The sequence below is a fragment of the Ostrea edulis genome, chromosome 5 (genome assembly GCF_947568905.1).
Source record: "Ostrea edulis chromosome 5, xbOstEdul1.1, whole genome shotgun sequence".
NCBI lineage: Eukaryota > Metazoa > Mollusca > Bivalvia > Ostreida > Ostreidae > Ostrea > Ostrea edulis.
Window position 1 is genome coordinate 2,284,383 of NC_079168.1, and position 20,623 is coordinate 2,305,005.

A 20,623-nucleotide genomic window follows, 5' to 3' on the forward strand; every position below is an offset into this window, starting at 1 on the left:
CTGGTTTTGGAATCGGTGTTGGGTAATCGACCCCGCGCCTGACCTTCTACCTACAGGAATCTGTTTTTCAGTCAGGAGTGCCTTCCCTTAGATGATTATCTGTACTAATGAACTCCTTCTGTCCAGATTTTCTATCTGGGTTTACTCCCATAGCATTTTATTTTCGCAAGCTGTCCACAAGGAAACTATTTGACCTGTAGCTGGGGACTAGGATTGTAGGCACAAGGGGCCCAGGGCATCTCCACACACCGATGACCCGTAACTAGGGACTAGGATTGTAGGCACCAGAGCATCTCCACACACCGATGAGCCATTTAGGGGCCAATTAAGTCTCCAAGATCTTATGATTCTGCTACCTTGGGGAGGGTTCCCACATCTGGGCTATGTAGGTCTAACTGTGAAGAGGATATACTGGAAGACGAGGCTAAAGTATGAACTCATTCTGCTTACTTTTTCACATCAAACTATTAGCCAAGGGTTACGTGCTGAAAGCAAGATTGACAAGCACAGACACAGACAAAACACTAGCACTACATTTAGGCAAGATGTTGACACATTTGTATATCTGGATGCAACTGTTTCAAAATGAGGAGGTATGGAAGATAATTATGAGAAGAGGAGTTGCAAAGGCATGACCTCGGCTTTCGAAAGAGTCAAAAGGATATGGAACTCAAACTTCATCAATAAGAAACAAAACTGAAGCTTTAGAAGACAATATATAGGTAACAGACTATATATATATGAACAATTAAAACATGAAGCTATCTACAAGTACAAACTTGAATTGCTTTATTTCCATAGCAACCAATATATGTTACAAGCAGAGTCTAATGCAGCTGAACAACACAAACTATTGAGACTTGAGAGCTTATACAGTATGACCAGATATTTTACTTCAAATGAATTTGAGTTTGCGACTGTATTAAATTCAAGCCTTTCAGAATACAGTTTGTTACAAAATGAAAAAGTTTGTTTGATATAAAACGGAGGTGACCGAATTTCCTGAAGATTTGTTTAAAGTTATTTTGAATAACACTTTGTTTTCCGACACTGGCAGTACTCAGGGTACTTTGATTCCAGCGATTATTTTGACCTTTGAGATCGCCATTTTAATGTTTTAAGCGTCTGAACCACCCTGACTGGAGACGGAAATCGAAATTTTTTAGAACTCTCCATTTTGAAGGTCACAACGATGGCTTTTCGTCAAACGTTAAAAAGGTTTCTGCAGGAGCTTCCAAACGTGGTTAGTGGGTTAAGTATGGAAGAATATTAGTGTTACTTATTTTTAAAGAGATTTAAAATTAACATAAGAAGGATGGTGTAAGGATACCGGCGTTTGAAAGCCCACGTGGAAACATGCAGACGACGTTTTGTAAACAGACATTTAGTTTCGTTTCATTTGTAGACTTCTATCTTACTTAAATGCTAGTTGTTGGTGATTAAACATATTTCTACAAATTTCAAACAATTGAGATTGGTCTAAGAATGTTTATGAATTATTACAAGTTTAATGATAAGGTCTAAACGCCTCAAAATACAACTAACCTAACGAGATCCATTAATTTGATGTATAATATTTTTATATGCGACATTTCTTCAGGGTGCTCGACCTTACTGTACAGAAGGAAGACAGCTTGTTACTATGATTCCAGGAGATGGGATTGGTCCTGAAATCTCCCAATCTGTGAAAGACATATTTAGTACTGCAGGGGTAAATTAAAAATATTATATTCAGTTACGACTTTCTGAAAATTTAATGCATTGCATATATCTTTCAATGACGATAGAAGTGTTGGATCATCACACTTTAATTTTACATTCAAAGAATGGAACCTATGTAATCTCAGTTGAGATATATACTGATGCCTTCACCAAATATTGGGGCAGTCCTTCATAATTCATGAAGGCGTCAGTCCAAATAATCTCCGCTGAGAGTAGGAACCCATGTTGTATAGTGTATCTTCTTTAAATTTAATCAAGTGAATCACCAGGAATTGTGAAGAATTTGAAGGAAGAAATTGTGGTACCTACTATCTAAACTTTATAAATGATTTTAATTATGAAATTTACTAATATGTTGTACGGTGTGACCGTTGAGACGAGCGAAGTTCATTAACATCTTGCAACACGACTTTTATCCGCCTCTTCTTTTAACGCGGGAAATATAACGCGTTTGATGTAAACAGTTACAAATTGTGACGTCATATTAGCTGCAATGTTTTTTCTTCTCTCAAACCAAGCAAAAACAAAACCTTTGAAGCTATGAGAAAGCTTGTTTGGAATTTAAAAACGTTTATGGTACTTTTTAAACAATCTAATTATTTTAATTACGGGATTGTCAATGAAGTATACCGCAGTGACGGCGACATTTTTCCGGAGGCATTATGGGTAGTCCCCATCATTTTTCGGCTGATGAAGAGCAAACCACGTGACTCAATTGCATAATCATTGGATCGAGCTCTTCGCGACTATTACTTTATTTTAATTAGTATCCTTTCAATACAATCCCCATTATATCTATCAGCTTTATAAATGACCGTAATTATGAAATACATGTACTATTCTCTTATTTTACTATCCTTTCAACACAGGCTCCAATTGACTGGGAAGATGTTGATGTCACTCCTGTTAAAGGTCCAGATGGAAATTTCCGACTACCTCCAAAGATTTTTGAATCCATGGAAAGAACAAAAGTTGGGCTGAAAGGCCCACTAGCTACACCAATAGGGAAAGGACACCAGTCGTTAAATCTGGCTCTCAGAAAGTGAATATGACATTTTCATGTATTGTTCTTATGATTCTATCATCTTTCTATCTCATATCAAAATATTGAAATGAAAGACCAAATTCTATCTTGGCACTTTTATCACTAGCCTTGTTCTGCTAATTTACTGTACACTTTTATGAATATCAAAATAGATATGATTGATATTACATTGTACCTTGTATCATAGATTATATCAAGTATCTATCAACAGAGAAACCGATATGAAGACTATCCAGAATACAATGCAATTCTCCCATACTCTGATTTATGCATGTACAATCCTTTGTATCATCAGAAACCATATCTGTTTTCAAAACAAAAAAATTTTTGAAAACATCACATTTTGAATTTCCAAGAATTTGCATTATGAAAACATTACATTTGGTTTTCTAAGAAAACAGTTCATTTGATTTTCCAAGAAAACAAAGTTTGAAAACATTACACCTATTCAAGGGATGACAATTACCATTGATAGAAGATAACGTATTAGATGAAGATCTTTGAATGTCCTTGAAATCTGGTGACAAAAGACATAAAATTTTCTCATTATAAAATTAAGATGCTGTTGGAGACCTCTCTTTGTGATAGTGTAAATATGGGAACCCCTTATTTTTGTTTATCAACACTTTTATTTGTGATATAATACTTCAGATATTTTTACCCTATAGACTTCATATTGAGTATAAAAAGATATGATAGAGAAAGATACCTATGACTTAAATTTTGAGGTCATGGTCATATCGAGAGTGTGAGCTCCTGAATGACTTTGAAAGTTTGTTGTTATCTAGTATAGATTCCCTGATCTGTCTACAGTTATGTTTGTTTTTGTAGAGCCTTCAGCCTGTATGCAAATGTTCGGCCTTGTAAGTCAATAGAAGGGTATAAAACAGTGTATTCTAATGTGGATTTGGTCACCATCCGAGAAAATACAGAAGGGGAATATAGCGGTATAGAACATGTGGTGAGTCACTCAGAACATTATTCAAGTGTTTTACAGACCCTGAAGCGTGTTACTACTCCAATGTGTTTTACAGACCTTGAAACCTGTTACTACACCAAAGTGTTTTACAGACCCTGAAGCCTGTTACTACACCTCCAAAGCATTCTGTTTTGTTTTGTGCAAACTGTTCAATGTTCTGTGCAGATTGGTTTTTTTGCAAGAATTGTTCCATACAAGATCAAGCTAGCTGATATTATATTTTCATACATGTTTTAATAGGAAGTCGGCCATTATGACGATGTTGATTACCTCCTTAAGAGAGGATTGGCTTGAAAGTTTTTACTTTCTTTTACCATAGAAAGTAAAAACTTTCAAGCCAATCCTCTCTTAAGGAGGTACTCAACATCATCATAATGGCCGACTTCCTATTAAAACATGTATGAAAATATAATATCAGCAATACAGGGCTCGAAATTAACATATGCCCGTCAGTCTGTGACTGTTTAAAAGTCTGGCGGACTGACTGACATTTGTTTTAGTCAGTCCGATGGGACTGGTTAATTTTCTAAAGCATCATTTTGGAAAATATAAAGTTTATGAAATTTTATTTTCACATTTGGCATGCTTCGATCTGTAGATATATGAAGACGTAATATATAAATCCCACATTTAATTGAACATTGAAATATTGTCCGAGGCATATCGAGTTAAATTTCATTTTAATAACATTAACGAAATATGTTTAATTATTTCTGGAAAACTCTGTTGGACTGGTAAATTTTTCTGCAGACTGGTTGAAATTATACCCTATCAGTCCGGCTGGACTGGTGACATAAAAAGTTAGCTTCAAGCCCTGCAATATTTGTCTATTCACGAGTCCAACAGGGGTTTTTCAATTTTTTTCAGTGAATAAAAACTGATTTGGTGTACACATTGGAAATTTTTTTAAAATTGAAATAATACATTGAACATTTGAATTAAATACATGTATCAAAACTTCGCATCATGCTATATCCCTTATCCGTTATTTTGCGGTGAAAAGATCTATTTCCCTGCATTGACCATTGTAATTTTCTTATGTATAACTTTCAAGGACATTTTTTTTCATCAGTTTCATTCAACTACAATAATGCAACTTGTATAGCATTAGGGAAGAAGGGAAAACTTGAAAGAGGGAAAACTATTCTAAAGAAGGGAAAACTTGGCTATTGATAATAATAATAATAATTGGTTTTATATGGCGCTTTTTCCAGCGTAAGCTGCTCAAAGTGCTTTACAATACATACTATTCACCGATTGACATAGGGAGATAATTAAAATTACTAGTTGATGGGAGTATTTCAGTCTGAAAGTTTTTGGACAACTAAGTTTTTCATTCGGACAAGTAAAAAGTTTAAGTTTCCTGGCCCGACGGCAAGCAAGATAAAAACTTAAATGTCTAATCCTGTTTAAGCCCATTCAACACACCTAGCCACCTGATGCCTGATGATATTGCTAATTCTACACACAACAAAGTCTTGTTCCATGAAATTTTGGACTGTTAGTAGTTTTGAAATAGATGGAATAAAATTTTGGTTTGCTGTTTGATTACAGATTGTTGAGGGTGTGGTACAGAGCATTAAGAAGATTACGGAGGAGGCATCGATGAGAGTGGCAGAGTATGCATTCTCCTACGCAAGAGACAACAACAGGGACACTGTCACCGCAGTCCACAAAGCCAACATAATGTAAGCTGAAAATTAGTAACGTATAGTCCACAAAGCCAACATAATGTAAGCTGAACACGTAAACTAGATATAGCAGTACACAAAGCCAACATAATGTAAGCTGAACACGTAAACTAGATATAGCAGTCCACAAAGCCAACATAATGTAAGCTGAACACGTAAACTAGATATAGCAGTCCACAAAGCCAACATAATGTAACCAGAAAATTAGTAACATATAGTCCACAAAGCCAACATAATGTAACCAGAAAATTAGTAACATATAGTACACAAAGCCAACATAATGTAAGCTGAAAATTAGTAACGTATAGTACACAAAGCCAACATAATGTAACCAGAACATATAGTCCACAAAGCCAACATAATGTAAGCTGAAAATTAGTAACGTATAGTCCACAAAGCCAACATAATGTAAGCTGAAAATTAGTAACGTATAGTCCACAAAGCCAACATAATGTAAGCTGAACACGTAAACTAGATATAGCAGTCCACAAAGCCAACATAATGTAAGCTGAAAATTAGTAACGTATAGTCCACAAAGCCAACATAATGTAACCAGAAAATTAGTAACGTATAGTACACAAAGCCAACATAATGTAACCAGAACATATAGTACACAAAGCCAACATAATGTAAGCTGAAAATTAGTAACGTATAGTACACAAAGCCAACATAATGTAAGCTGAAAATTAGTAACGTATAGTCCACAAAGCCAACATAATGTAAGCTGAAAATTAGTAACGTATAGTACACAAAGCCAACATAATGTAAGCTGAAAATTAGTACCATATAGTACACAAAGCCAACATAATGTAACCAGAAAATTAGTAACATATAGTACACAAAGCCAACATAATGTAAGCTGAAAATTAGTAACGTATAGTCCACAAAGCCAACATAATGTAAGCTGAAAATTAGTAACGTATAGTCCACAAAGCCAACATAATGTAAGCTGAAAATTAGTACCATATAGTACACAAAGCCAACATAATGTAAGCTGAAAATTAGTAACGTATAGTCCACAAAGCCAACATAATGTAAGCTGAAAATTAGTAACATAACATGTAAACTAGTTATAGCAGTCCACAAAGCCAACATAATGTAAGCTGAAAATTAGTAATGTAACATGTAAACTAGATATAGCAGTACACAAAGCCAACATAATGTAAGCTGAACACGTAAACTAGATATAGCAGTACACAAAGCCAACATAATGTAAGCTGAACACGTAAACTAGATATAGCAGTCCACAAAGCCAACATAATGTAAGCTGAACACGTAAACTAGATATAGCAGTCCACAAAGCCAACATAATGTAAGCTGAACACGTAAACTAGATATAGCAGTCCACAAAGCCAACATAATGTAAGCTGAACACGTAAACTAGATATAGCAGTCCACAAAGCCAACATAATGTAAGCTGAACACGTAAACTAGATATAGCAGTCCACAAAGCCAACATAATGTAAGCTGAACACGTAAACTAGATATAGCAGTCCACAAAGCCAACATAATGTAAGCTGAACACGTAAACTAGATATAGCAGTCCACAAAGCCAACATAATGTAAGCTGAACACGTAAACTAGATATAGCAGTCCACAAAGCCAACATAATGTAAGCTGAAAATTAGTAATGTAACATGTAAACTAGATATAGCAGTACACAAAGCCAACATAATGTAAGCTGAAAATTAGTAACATATAGTACACAAAGCCAACATAATGTAAGCTGAAAATTAGTACCATATAGTACACAAAGCCAACATAATGTAAGCTGAAAATTAGTACCATATAGTACACAAAGCCAACATAATGTAAGCTGAACACGTAAACTAGATATAGCAGTCCACAAAGCCAACATAATGTAAGCTGAAAATTAGTAACATATAGTACACAAAGCCAACATAATGTAAGCTGAAAATTAGTAACATATAGTACACAAAGCCAACATAATGTAAGCTGAACACGTAAACTAGATATAGCAGTCCACAAAGCCAACATAATGTAAGCTGAACACGTAAACTAGATATAGCAGTCCACAAAGCCAACATAATGTAAGCTGAAAATTAGTAATGTAACATGTAAACTAGATATAGCAGTACACAAAGCCAACATAATGTAAGCTGAAAATTAGTACCATATAGTACACAAAGCCAACATAATGTAACCAGAAAATTAGTAACATATAGTACACAAAGCCAACATAATGAAACCAGAAAATTAGTAACATATAGTACACAAAGCCAACATAATGTAACCAGAAAATTAGTAACATATAGTACACAAAGCCAACATAATGTAAGCTGAAAATTAGTAACGTATAGTACACAAAGCCAACATAATGTAACCAGAAAATTAGTAACATATAGTACACAAAGCCAACATAATGAAACCAGAAAATTAGTAACATATAGTACACAAAGCCAACATAATGTAACCAGAAAATTAGTAACGTATAGTACACAAAGCCAACAAAATGTAACCAGAAAATTAGTACCATATAGTACACAAAGCCAACATAATGAAACCAGAAAATTAGTAACATAACATGTAAACTAGTTATAGCATTACACAAAGCCAACAAAATGAAACCAGAAAATTAGTACCATATAGTACACAAAGCCAACAAAATGTAACCAGAAAATTAGTAACATATAGTACACAAAGCCAACATAATGTAACCAGAACATATAGTACACAAAGCCAACATAATGTAACCAGAAATTAGTAACATATAGTACACAAAGCCAACATAATGTAACCAGAAAATTAGTAACATATAGTACACAAAGCCAACAAAATGTAACCAGAAAATTAGTAACATATAGTACACAAAGCCAACATAATGTAACCAGAACATATAGTACACAAAGCCAACATAATGTAACCAGAAATTAGTAACATATAGTACACAAAGCCAACAAAATGTAACCAGAAAATTAGTAACATATAGTACACAAAGCCAACATAATGTAACCAGAAAATTAGTAACATATAGTACACAAAGCCAACAAAATGTAACCAGAAAATTAGTAACCTATAGTACACAAAGCCAACATAATGTAACCAGAAAATTAGTAACATATAGTACACAAAGCCAACAAAATGTAACCAGAAAATTAGTAACGTATAGTACACAAAGCCAACAAAATGTAACCAGAAAATTAGTAACATATAGTACACAAAGTTAACATAATGTAACCAGAAAATTAGTAACATATAGTACACAAAGCCAACATAATGTAACCAGAAAATTAGTACCATATAGTACACAAAGCCAACAAAATGTAACCAGAAAATTAGTAACATATAGTACACAAAGCCAACATAATGAAACCAGAAAATTAGTAACATATAGTACACAAAGCCAACATAATGTAAGCTGAAAATTAATAACATAACATGCAAACTAGATATTGCAGTCCACAAAGCCAACATAATGAAACCAGAAAATTAGTAACATATAGTACACAAAGCCAACATAATGTAACCAGAAAATTAGTAACATATAGTACACAAAGCCAACATAATGTAACCAGAAAATTAGTAACATATAGTACACAAAGCCAACATAATGAAACCAGAAAATTAGTAACATATAGTACACAAAGCCAACATAATGTAACCAGAAAATTAGTAACGTATAGTACACAAAGCCAACAAAATGTAACCAGAAAATTAGTACCATATAGTACACAAAGCCAACATAATGAAACCAGAAAATTAGTAACATAACATGTAAACTAGTTATAGCAGTCCACAAAGCCAACAAAATGTAACCAGAAAATTAGTACCATATAGTACACAAAGCCAACATAATGTAACCAGAAAATTAGTAACATATAGTACACAAAGCCAACAAAATGTAACCAGAAAATTAGTAACATATAGTACACAAAGCCAACATAATGTAACCAGAACATATAGTACACAAAGCCAACATAATGTAACCAGAAATTAGTAACATATAGTACACAAAGCCAACATAATGAAACCAGAAAATTAGTAACATATAGTACACAAAGCCAACAAAATGTAACCAGAAAATTAGTAACATATAGTACACAAAGCCAACATAATGTAACCAGAAAATTAGTAACATATAGTACACAAAGCCAACAAAATGTAACCAGAAAATTAGTAACCTATAGTACACAAAGCCAACATAATGTAACCAGAAAATTAGTAACATATAGTACACAAAGCCAACAAAATGTAACCAGAAAATTAGTAACGTATAGTACACAAAGCCAACAAAATGTAACCAGAAAATTAGTAACATATAGTACACAAAGTTAACATAATGTAACCAGAAAATTAGTAACATATAGTACACAAAGCCAACATAATGTAACCAGAAAATTAGTACCATATAGTACACAAAGCCAACAAAATGTAACCAGAAAATTAGTAACATATAGTACACAAAGCCAACATAATGAAACCAGAAAATTAGTAACATATAGTACACAAAGCCAACATAATGTAAGCTGAAAATTAATAACATAACATGTAAACTAGTTATAGCATTACACAAAGCCAACATAATGAAACCAGAAAATTAGTAACATATAGTACACAAAGCCAACATAATGTAACCAGAAAATTAGTAACATATAGTACACAAAGCCAACATAATGTAACCAGAAAATTAGTAAGATATAGTAAACTAGTTATAGCAGTCCACAAAGCCAACATAATGTGACCAGAAAATTAGTAACATACTATTGAGAGACTTTTAAAGACATATGTGATGTTTTTGACATTTTCTCTAAAATTATTTTTTCATCTCAATATGAAGAGCTCTTGTATGATTTCCAAAATTGGTGTAACTTTTATATTGTTATAATAATTACCAAACTTTGTATATTTGCCTGGATAGCTCAGTGGTCAGATCACCTGACTAGTAATACAATGGTCCCGGGTTTGATACCTGGTTGTTCCAAAGATTTTCATCTCTTTCTTTGCGACAGTAATGTCCATTTATAAGACTTACTGCAGTACGTTTAAGGTTGATTTTACATTTCTTCTTGCAACAACCAGGAACTATCAAAATGTGCTAACTCTGTGCATGTGAATTGTACAAGAAATATCACATATGTCCTTAAACAATTTAGATCTAGCTTGATTTGTAAACCTGTAATAGATTCAAAGCTGGCGTTCAGCTGGAATGCAGTGACATAATGATGTGCTGAATGTTTGCAGGAAGATGACAGATGGTTTGTTTTTGAAGTGCTGTAGACATGTAGCGGAACAGAACAAAGATATTAAATTCAAAGAGATGTACCTAGACACAGTCTGCTTAAACGTAAGTCTGCACAGTGGGTATCTCTGATGTACGCCAAAGATTGAGCTGCAGAACTTTATCTCCCTTGTCTGAAAAATTGGTATGAATGACTGGAAGCTACTGTGCCACACTATACAAAAACTTGCAATTAACAGCTTAATTTTTTAATTCCATATCTCTCTGTTTACTCTGCCATCTGCATCCTAAAAGTTTTCCCCAGATGCTAAAATATGTTAATTGCAAAAAGAGGTTGGGGGTGGGTGGGGTGGGGTGAATTCCTTAAGATTCTGGGTATTCCGCAGAAATGGCATGTAGATGTAGGGGAGTTAATGGAAGTATTTTTTTTTTTTTAAATTTGATATTCTGTGTTAAAGAGAACATAAAAACTGAGACAATTGACACGGCGGGAACCTAACAAACAGATGATTGTTGACATTTCAAATGACTCTGGAATAAATGTTTTGAATTTATGTTTTGTCATCAATGTAGTGACAATACATGTGATATTAGAATCTGGAGGTGGCAGAGTTCATACTGTAAACACTTCAATGGTGGGAAAAAACTTTGGTTGTATTAAATTGTTTGCTTTTATAATTTGTTACGATAACTCTCATTCCCTATAAATTTTTCAGACTAGGGAGCTTATTTTGCAGCTACGCTGAAAACATCAGACTTGACATTGAACAGTAAAATTGTTTGAATGAAATTCCTATACTGTATAAGATAATGACTTTTTTTTTTTTTTTATATCTGATGTACCTTCAGAAACTGTAGGGTACATTGTAAAAGAGGTTGGTTTAGAACTAACTAAATACTGTATTAGTAGATATGAATAGTAAAACTTTATTTTTGTGAAATTTGTATATTTAGGAGAACTGTGCAATTGTATATTTAGGAGACCTGTACAATTGCTATAGAAATGATATGAAATACTGTGCTCTACATGTAAGATTAATGATTTATTTCCCTTTCAGATGGTTCAGGACCCAACTCAGTTTGACGTGTTAGTGATGCCCAATCTGTACGGTGATATTCTGAGGTTTGTAGATCTCCCTGTTTTCGGACCTACACGTATATTTCCTTCTATGTATCTATTGATGCCCCATCGATACGGTGATATTCAGAGGTTTGTAGATGTCCCTGTTTGCAGACCTACACATGTATATTTGTTTGCAGATCTACAGCTGTACACCTACTTGTATATTTCCTTTTATGATGTACATTTTTGTGTTACATGTTGATTAGCTATCACAGCTAAGAAGTTCTACTTTCACTTTGTCACAGCAGGTTTTTCCCTACCGTATGGGAATGGTACTGATATCTCTATCATTGGGGGAAAATAGCATCAAAATAGAACAAATTGGGAAATTTCTTTCATGTCAACAAATTGCATTTGTTTTAAAATGAACACTAAATAAACCATATTTTAAAGAATAAACAAGTATTCGATGTTTGCAATTTTACTAATAAGCACCATTTTATTTACCTCTTCTTTCTATTTAAGAGGAAGTGAAGAAATTTGTTTGTTGCTTGTACATTTCAATGTAGTTTCATACAAAGCGAATTGTGAGCCTTGAAATATGAAGACGTAGCAGTTTGTTACTGGACATATTTTAGCCTCAGAATTGGGGAAAATCAATAGTATTTACCATTGGGAATCAATCTAATTAAAATTAGAACTTCCATCCGCTCCCCAGTTTTCGATACGCGACGTATCGAAAACTGGGGAGCGGATGGAAGTTCTAATTTTAATTAGATTGCATTGGGAATGATACTGTTTATTGGTACCACTTAAATAAGGGAGATAAATGCTGTATCATCCTATGATGGTTTATTTTTAGATCAGGTTTTAATGTATTTGTTTCTGATTGACAGTGACCTTTGTGCGGGACTAATTGGAGGACTCGGGGTGACACCTAGTGGTAACATTGGTCAGGATGGTGCTATTTTTGAATCTGTAAGTTCTTGGTTTTTTAGTATATATACATTTAAAAAAGTTAAAAGCTGTGAAATGACGTGAAATGGGATGTTCTCCTGTCGTACTTCAGTGTCTTTTCTGTTGACAGGTTCATGGCACAGCCCCTGACATCGCAGGGGATGACAAAGCTAATCCCACAGCCCTCTTACTCAGCGCGGTTATGATGTTGCGATTCATGGGTCTAGGCCAGTATGCGCAGCGCATAGAAATGGCATGTTTTGATGTTATCAGAGAAGGAAGGGTGAGTGCTTTGTTCTCCATGAATGGAAAGAAATCAAAGTGGTGTTAATATCAATGTTTTTTGGATATCTATTTGTAGTATGGGAGCAAACTGCTTTTGGTTTATCTGTCTGTGCAGCTCTAACTTCGGTCAGAACTTATAAGCTATTTATCTTTTAAGGTTTAATTCACTATATTCATAATTGAACTGGTCCAGATTACATGACACAGTGTTTTTGCTGAATCGTCTTGCTTATTAAAATGCAATGCAATTGTGAGTCATTCATTGTCTTTCCTCTTCCAGGAGGAGACATATTGTTTTTGTACTTTCTGTCTGTCCGTCTGTTTGTCAGTCTGTCACAAAATCCTGTGAACGCTGCTCCTCTTATATGGCTTATCAGATAGACTTGAAACTTTGTACAATGCTTCATTACCATATGTAGATATGCATATTGTTGGGACGGGAGGATCCAATCATTTTCCTAAAAGTTATAGTGGATCTTAGAGGGGTGGAGGATGTAAAAGAGTTTGTGAACACTTCTCCTCCTATATGGTTTATCTGATAGATTTGAAACTTTGTACAATGCTTCATTATCATATGTAAATGTGCATATTGTCGGGACAGGAGGATCCATTTTATATCCTCTTATATGGATTATCTGATAGACTTGAAACTTTGCAATACTTCAACAATGCCATTTGCAGATGTGCATATTGTAGGGACAGGAGGATCCAATTGTTTTCCTTAAAGTTGGTGGATCTTCGGATTGGAGGGTGTAAAATAGTTTGTGAACAATTCTCCTATATGGTTTATTGATGTTCATAATGTGTTACGTTCCTGCCCGTGCTTTTTCCTCCATCCTATGCAGTACATTAAAGGACATATCTCATGTTTTCAAAGTATACAATATTACATGCATTTTGTCTTCTTTATGCTTATAGTAATTAATCCTAATAGTTCGTTCGCCGAAATTTTGCGATAATTAACCACAATACAGACTTAAATCTAAGCCCCGTTTTCAAAAAGTCAAGTTAATTAGGTAGGTAGTCACGTGGTACAGTGACGTCACATGCGCCCTTCGGATTGTGAAAGTACTGCGAGATATGATTAAAAACTCAACTTTTAGGGGCCTAATTAATTTACCATGGGCAACATTTAAATCAATGTTGATAAATTGTCCGAGTTTTATATGTGTTCGCCACCAGTGCACACATATAACGATGTAAATACCCAAATATAGCGAGTAAAGCGTGTATGAAATCGGCAAAATTGGAAGTAAATAATGTTTATATGGGTCGCCGTCTACAAACTGTTTGGGGATGTTATTCCTTTATACATCTGTAATTGGCGCTGTTTTTCTAAAATAAACAGTGCAATCATTATTTATTTTTGGATTAGACAAATTATGATACATTAAATTGTTGACAACTAGGCCCTATGCCAAGCTATTGTCACGCGTGCATTTCGGAAAGAAAGCAAAAGACAACACACACAAATCAATAAAATTATTCAAATTTAAAGTGGTAATCACATTATTTTATTTTGATAAAGCAATCTTATTACTATTTTTGAATTGTGATCTGCACGTCTTTAGGAAGTACGAAGTGGTAGCACGGCGTTATAGCCTACTGACGCACTCAAGATACTACGAGTTCAATAAAGAAATAATTTTATAATTCAATTTAAAGTTAGGAAATACAATATTCTATTATTTGTATAATTAAAAGTTCAATTATTTTGTATAGATCTTTATTTTTGTTGTTGTTGTTGTAAATCTACCAGTTGGTAGAAGTTACATTGTATCGTCGATATATGTTGTTACAAGATGAAGGTCAGTTGATCCGAGTGTGTATTGAATTTGAAGAGCAAAACAGAATGTATGCTATAGGCCTACCAGTGCTTATAGCTTCGATATATCCATTTTCTCGCAGTTTATCAGGGTCTCTGTCCAAGCGATGTTTGAAAAGGTGACTGGGTGTGTTTTTTAAGGTAAAGTTCTTGCTCCAACAAAAAAATTATCCACGTCTTTTTTCTCGTACCTTCCTTCGAAAAATTGAAAAATACTCAGTCTAAATCCTTTCTACCGACAACTAGTACACCTGAGCACGGCACAAAACAGCTTAATGTATTATTATTTACAAGCCGTTAACGTGACAATTGGTTTTTTGTCGATTAAATCTAATCTGTTTATGAAATGGCTAATAGATGTTTTCAAACCCAAGGGCGCATATGACGTCACACAAAATGGCGCGTAAACTAGCGAAAGAAAATATGCATATCGCAAGATTTGAATTTCATCGCTTTCAAACTCGAAAACTACGCAAAATATTTCATTTAAAACACATTTACAGTAGTTTTAGGCATAACAAGAGTTAATTTTGCTGAAAAAATGAAAAAGTTTAGAAACATGCGCTGTGTCCTTTAAGGGGAGGAGGTTTCATTTGGAGTACTCTCAATTTGGGGAGCTAGGGAGACATTTGTTTTTCATAAAAACAATCTCTAGTATAGGTCATCATAAAATTATGTGACACACAATTCGTGTATTTTTTATTTTATTTTTTTTTTGGCCGAGTTACGTAGCAAATCTTGGCCTTTAAATTGGCGAAGGATGGGCGTCCAGTCGGGTGGGTGGATGGCGTCCACAATTAGCTTGTCTGGTCTCTAACTTTCATAGTTTTTGGTGCATCTTTGTGAGACTTACATAACATGATCACATCCAAAAGAGGAAGGTTCCTATTTATTTTGAGGTTAAGGTCACTTTGTCACTAAATGCCATAGATTTGAGCTTGTCTGGTCTCTAACTTTCATACTACTAAGGGCATCTTTGTGAAACTTACATAACATGATCACATCCAAAAGAGGAAGGTTCCTATTTATTTTGAGGTCAAAAGGTCAAAGGTCAAGGTCTCTTTTTCACTATATACTGTAGATTTGAGCTTGCCTCTAACTTTTATACATGTACTTGCTGGTGCATGTTTATCAGACTTCAAATCCTGATGACATTCAAGATTCATGTTGCTTTTGAAATCCAAAGGTCAAGGTCATTATCACACTAAATACCTATTGCGGCCATTCAAAGCTTCATACTTATAAACTATATTAAATACGTGCATGTTTTTACTTTGTGAATGCAAGCGTGCATAATTTTCCAAACTGCAACTCAGCCATACTCATCTTTGATGCGTTTTAGCGATTTTTTCTTTCTTTCTTTTTTTTTTTATTTATTTATTTTCATTTTTTTTTTTTTAATTTTTAATTGGTATGATATCATTTATTCCCATGGTTAAACTTTAGAATAACGTTGACCACCAACTCCCCATAAGAAAATGGGATAAAAAAAAATTACTTAAATGAGTTTAGAAGATGAACTTTGAATATAATAAATGTTATTTAATGGTTGATGTGTCTTGTTTCAGGTTCTGACTGGTGATTTAGGGGGAAAATCTAAGTGTTCAGAGTTCACAGAAGAAATCTGCAGAAAAGTACGGGAAATGGAGTAGTCCCAGGACAGAGAACTAGACTATTTATTGAAATTTGACCACATTTGAACATTTTACATGTTAAGGATTGTTGAAGATCTGTCATCATAGATATTTGAAATTACTGGGAAGTTTTTGTAGGAAGTGGAGATTTATTTACTTTTGTATCCATATGCATCATGTATGATTCACTGTTTCCATCTACTGAACAAGTCCCAAGAATTTCATGTAGTGCTGGAGATTCAAACTGTTGTCTTGTTAGATGTTTATTTCATTGTCTATGATTTATGTAACTCACGTAGTGTGTGTGTGTGTGTGTGTGTGTGTGTGTGTGTGTGTGTGTGTGTGTGTGTGTGTGTGTGTGTGTGAATCTCAGATTTAACAATGCCGTGGAATATAAATTTTATATGTGATATTATATGACAGTGCAAATTAATTTCTTGCAATATTCATTTTTGAATGAAGTCTTACTATATAAGTGTGGTATTAGATGAGATATATACGATATTTCTGCTTTTAAAATTTGCGATATACATGTAAAGTAACAGAGATGACCTGAGATTAATTCCTGTCAAATACATGTACATACTGTTATATAATCCACATACTGATGGGAAGACATTCTTATGAAATTGGTTGTACTGGTAAATACAGTGAAATTTCTCCTGTATTATAAACAAAGGGTCTATTTCAGCTCCAACCTTAGTTTTAAATGTTTTGCTTGTCAAATCTGAATATCAACTTCTCAGTTTGAATACACTCAGTAAATTGATGTCATAGTGGTACCTTAAAGTGATGTCGTGAACTAACAATGAAGATAAATGCTCAAACTACCAAGGCAAAGAACTGATATCTCGGTGAATGAAATTAACCATCTCATAATGCACTGATTTACCAATGAAGATCAGTTGCACAATTTTGACAAATTTTTACAAATCTTGCCAATTTTGATGAATGAGCCCATCAATATGAGATGGAGAACTCTGACCATGACTATTAGAGAAGTGTGAAGCCAGCATCTTTTGATTTTTAATGAAAATTGGAGCTGAATGTGGCCCTTGGAACCCCTTCTGTTTACGATGGATTATTGTCTCTATAAGCTAAACTCTCTACCTTTATTTCTGTCCGTGTCTGTTGTACATGCATTGTTGTTTTTGTTTTTTTTTAAATATATGTCGTGAAAATAGAAAAAGTCAAAGACAGTATTGTTCATTTATATGTAAGGTTATGGATTAGAACTGTTCTGTTATATTTTATCTACACTGATAATTTTAGGCTATGAACTAGAACAGTTATATTTTATCTACACTGATAATTTTAGGCTATGAACTAGAACAGTTATATTTTATCTACACTTATGATTAAGGCTACGGACTAGTTTTTATCTGCACTGATCTTTAAAATTATGGAATTCATTTCTTGATAGTACCTGCATGCATGGTATCTCAGACTGACCACTAATAAGATGAAAAATTCATGTGAAATCTTTAGAGTTCATGATTGTGTGACAGAATGATGTTACTATATACACTGTAGTAGTATACTTGTTTCACATAATATCAGTTTGGTTGTCATCATTCTTTGCCATTGAAAATGCCTGGAGGTTATAAAACTTTTTCGAGCATGTTTTCATACTCGGAACTCAAACCCCATGCTCTAAAATGTATCTTAATCAAAAGTGAAGGTTATAAAGCTTTTATAAAATTATTTTCGCACTCAAATGGAGTACATGCTCAGGATTTTTCGAGTATGCTTGGAACTTGCTCAGAGTTGTACTCAAAACAAACATCGCTGAGTTTGAGTACGAGTACGGGAAAAGTTTTATAACTCCAGGCCAGATGCTTCACAAATGTCAGAATGTTTAATGCAACATCACCTGTTCCCTTCTTCTAAATATGAAATACGATGTCACAAAATAGGTGGGTTTTCATTTTTATCAAAAAAGTAGAGTTTTGTCAACACATTATGCAGATATTTGGGAAATTAGTCATGATTATGATGAAATGGTGAAGATAATAATGAATAACAATAATAAAATTTATATAGCGCCTTATATTAAAGAAATTACTATAAGACACTTTACAAGGATAAGAAGAGGAATAAAACGCAATTAAATGGCATATCATATCTGTAAAATTACCAAAATAAGACACTAATTAAGATCAATAAATAAAGTTTAATATTTTTATTTATTTTTTCATCAATCTCGTATCGCCTTTAAGGAATACAAAATTAAAAGTTGGGCAAACACGTACCCCTGGACATTCCAGAGAGGTGGGATCAGAAGCCTATAGGAGGAGTAATCATCCCCTGTTGACCGGTCATACTTGCTGTGATCCTTATACATGTATCTTGATCAGGTAAACAGAGTAATCCTTATTCAAAACCAGTGTGTAAAGAATGGTAAATGGCCTAACAATTGGTATAAAACATGTTGGACAGCATTTGACACAATGACAGGTGTTGGTAAATTAGATTGTTATAAGACCATAGAATTTGTGAAATACCGACTTAAATCCCAGTAACATCAACTTGTTCGTCAGTAGACTGTCACGTTTTAAAGATTGATCATATGCAGAACAAGCTCTTGCATATTGAATCAGTTGAGGAACATAAACACCTTATGCAGGTGATAATGGAATATTGTTACATAAATATTGGAAGTTGACGATGAAGACATCCCTTTTGTCATAAAATTTAGTTGTTGGTTTGTCGTTAACATTTATGTTATTGTTCAATAAATATCTCAAGTATGAAGCAGATATGGAAGACTGGTGTCCTTTAAGAACAGGGTCCCATTGTATACATAAAAAGGCCCAAAAAATTTCCCTCAATAAAATGTGTCTGGAATTAACCTTAATCAGCGTTTTAAGAAAGTAGAATATATGCCAGGTGTACTATGTCAGCAAAATCAGAATGATATTCCTAATTCAATAGCATTATGACATCATGAATAAGACATTTCCCGCCTTTTTTTCAACATGAGCCTGAAAACTGTCAAAATTCATACAGATTATTGCTCAGGAAAAGATGTGCGCATTTGTCGAGCAAAATGAAAATGATATATATTGTGTATTATTATAAGATGAAAAACATGCTTGAATATGAATTTGCTCGACGCATGCGCTGTATGTTTTCTGAAAGGAAAACCACCTGAATTTGTGGATATTTTCGTAGAAAATGGCATTTTTGCAATTTTATGCCAACCTTAAGCTCTCGTCATGTGACAAATCATTTTGCTGATGAAATTGAGCGGGTTTTGGGTTTGCTAATCTATTCCTTATTTGAATGCCAGGGTTTGAGCTCCAAGTGAAATCATCGATATTTTGGGCCAGATGTCTTTACAAACTGTACCTACTTCTTTGAGTTCACTTGAATATCAAATCGACATGAATGAAAATTATTGTTGTTATAAATAGATAAAATGTTGAGTTGAAGGCCACAGCCAAAAAAAAATTTTTTTCATGAAGATTTTGAATAGATTCTGCCTTGTAAGAATATAAAACAGGTCAGCTAATGAAGGAGCACAATTCGTGCCCGTGGGAATTCCATCTGACTTTGAAGACCTGGTCATCAAAAAAACCCAAAAATATTGTCAGTGAGGAACTCCAGTATCTTTTTAATGTCGACTTTAGAGTACTTGTGCATAAAATCAGAGTGGTGTTCAAAAAAGCAATATTTTGGATGACTGATCACAAGATATGAATAGTTCTTTTTTCCATTTTTATTGAAGAAGTGGCTGTCTATGATGTCAAAAAACTTAGTCTTTAGGCTATCGTGAGAAATGGTCGTGAAAATGTTGAAAAATCGCACAATTTCATGTTAATTTGAGAATAGTTTTACTGAAAATTCTTTAGAATTTTTTTAAGAATCTACATCTGATTTACACCACTTGCATATGCTGTGGCATAATACTTTGGTTTTTCTCCTTTACAACACTCAATATTTTCTTGAATTGCAAATATAGGGGCTTGGGAAAACATTTACTTGATCCAGCAATTATCGCTGTAGGGGTTTTTGTAAAGTTTAGGAATCCAATATAGGAACGGTAAATCATATCCATCCCATTGACTGGGATATTAAATGTGTTTAAAACTGGTGCATAGTTTTGAAGAATTTCATCTTTTGAGAGGGCAGTTGGAGTATAAGTAGGATTACAAATTGTAAGTGTAGAATTAATATTAATGCCAAGTTTGTTTAAAACACAATTGTAATAATGAGCCTT

The 20,623-nt window shown here is 33.8% G+C and overlaps 1 protein-coding gene across 1 annotated transcript; it reads left to right on the plus strand.

Annotated features, from left to right (window-relative positions):
• Positions 1-1,147: 1,147 nt before the first annotated feature.
• Positions 1,148-18,314, plus strand: LOC125650201 (isocitrate dehydrogenase [NAD] subunit alpha, mitochondrial-like). Its single transcript, XM_048878262.2, has 10 exons — positions 1,148-1,243; positions 1,601-1,711; positions 2,592-2,764; positions 3,599-3,728; positions 5,301-5,434; positions 10,640-10,742; positions 11,696-11,760; positions 12,597-12,678; positions 12,788-12,940; positions 16,336-18,314. Exons 1-10 carry the CDS (start codon positions 1,193-1,195, stop codon positions 16,417-16,419), a joined length of 1,086 nt encoding a protein of 361 aa, XP_048734219.1. The 5' UTR covers positions 1,148-1,192; the 3' UTR covers positions 16,420-18,314.
• The last annotated feature ends 2,309 nt before the right edge of the window (positions 18,315-20,623 follow it).

Coding starts and splice junctions, on each gene's coding strand:
- LOC125650201 (XM_048878262.2), top strand. CDS start 1,193: ATGGCTTTTCGTCAAACGTTAAAAAGGTTTCTGCAGGAGCTTCCAAAC. Junction 1,244..1,600: donor TGCAGGAGCTTCCAAACGTG/GTTAGTGGGTTA, acceptor ACATTTCTTCAG/GGTGCTCGACCTTACTGTAC. Junction 12,941..16,335: donor ATGTTATCAGAGAAGGAAGG/GTGAGTGCTTTG, acceptor GTCTTGTTTCAG/GTTCTGACTGGTGATTTAGG.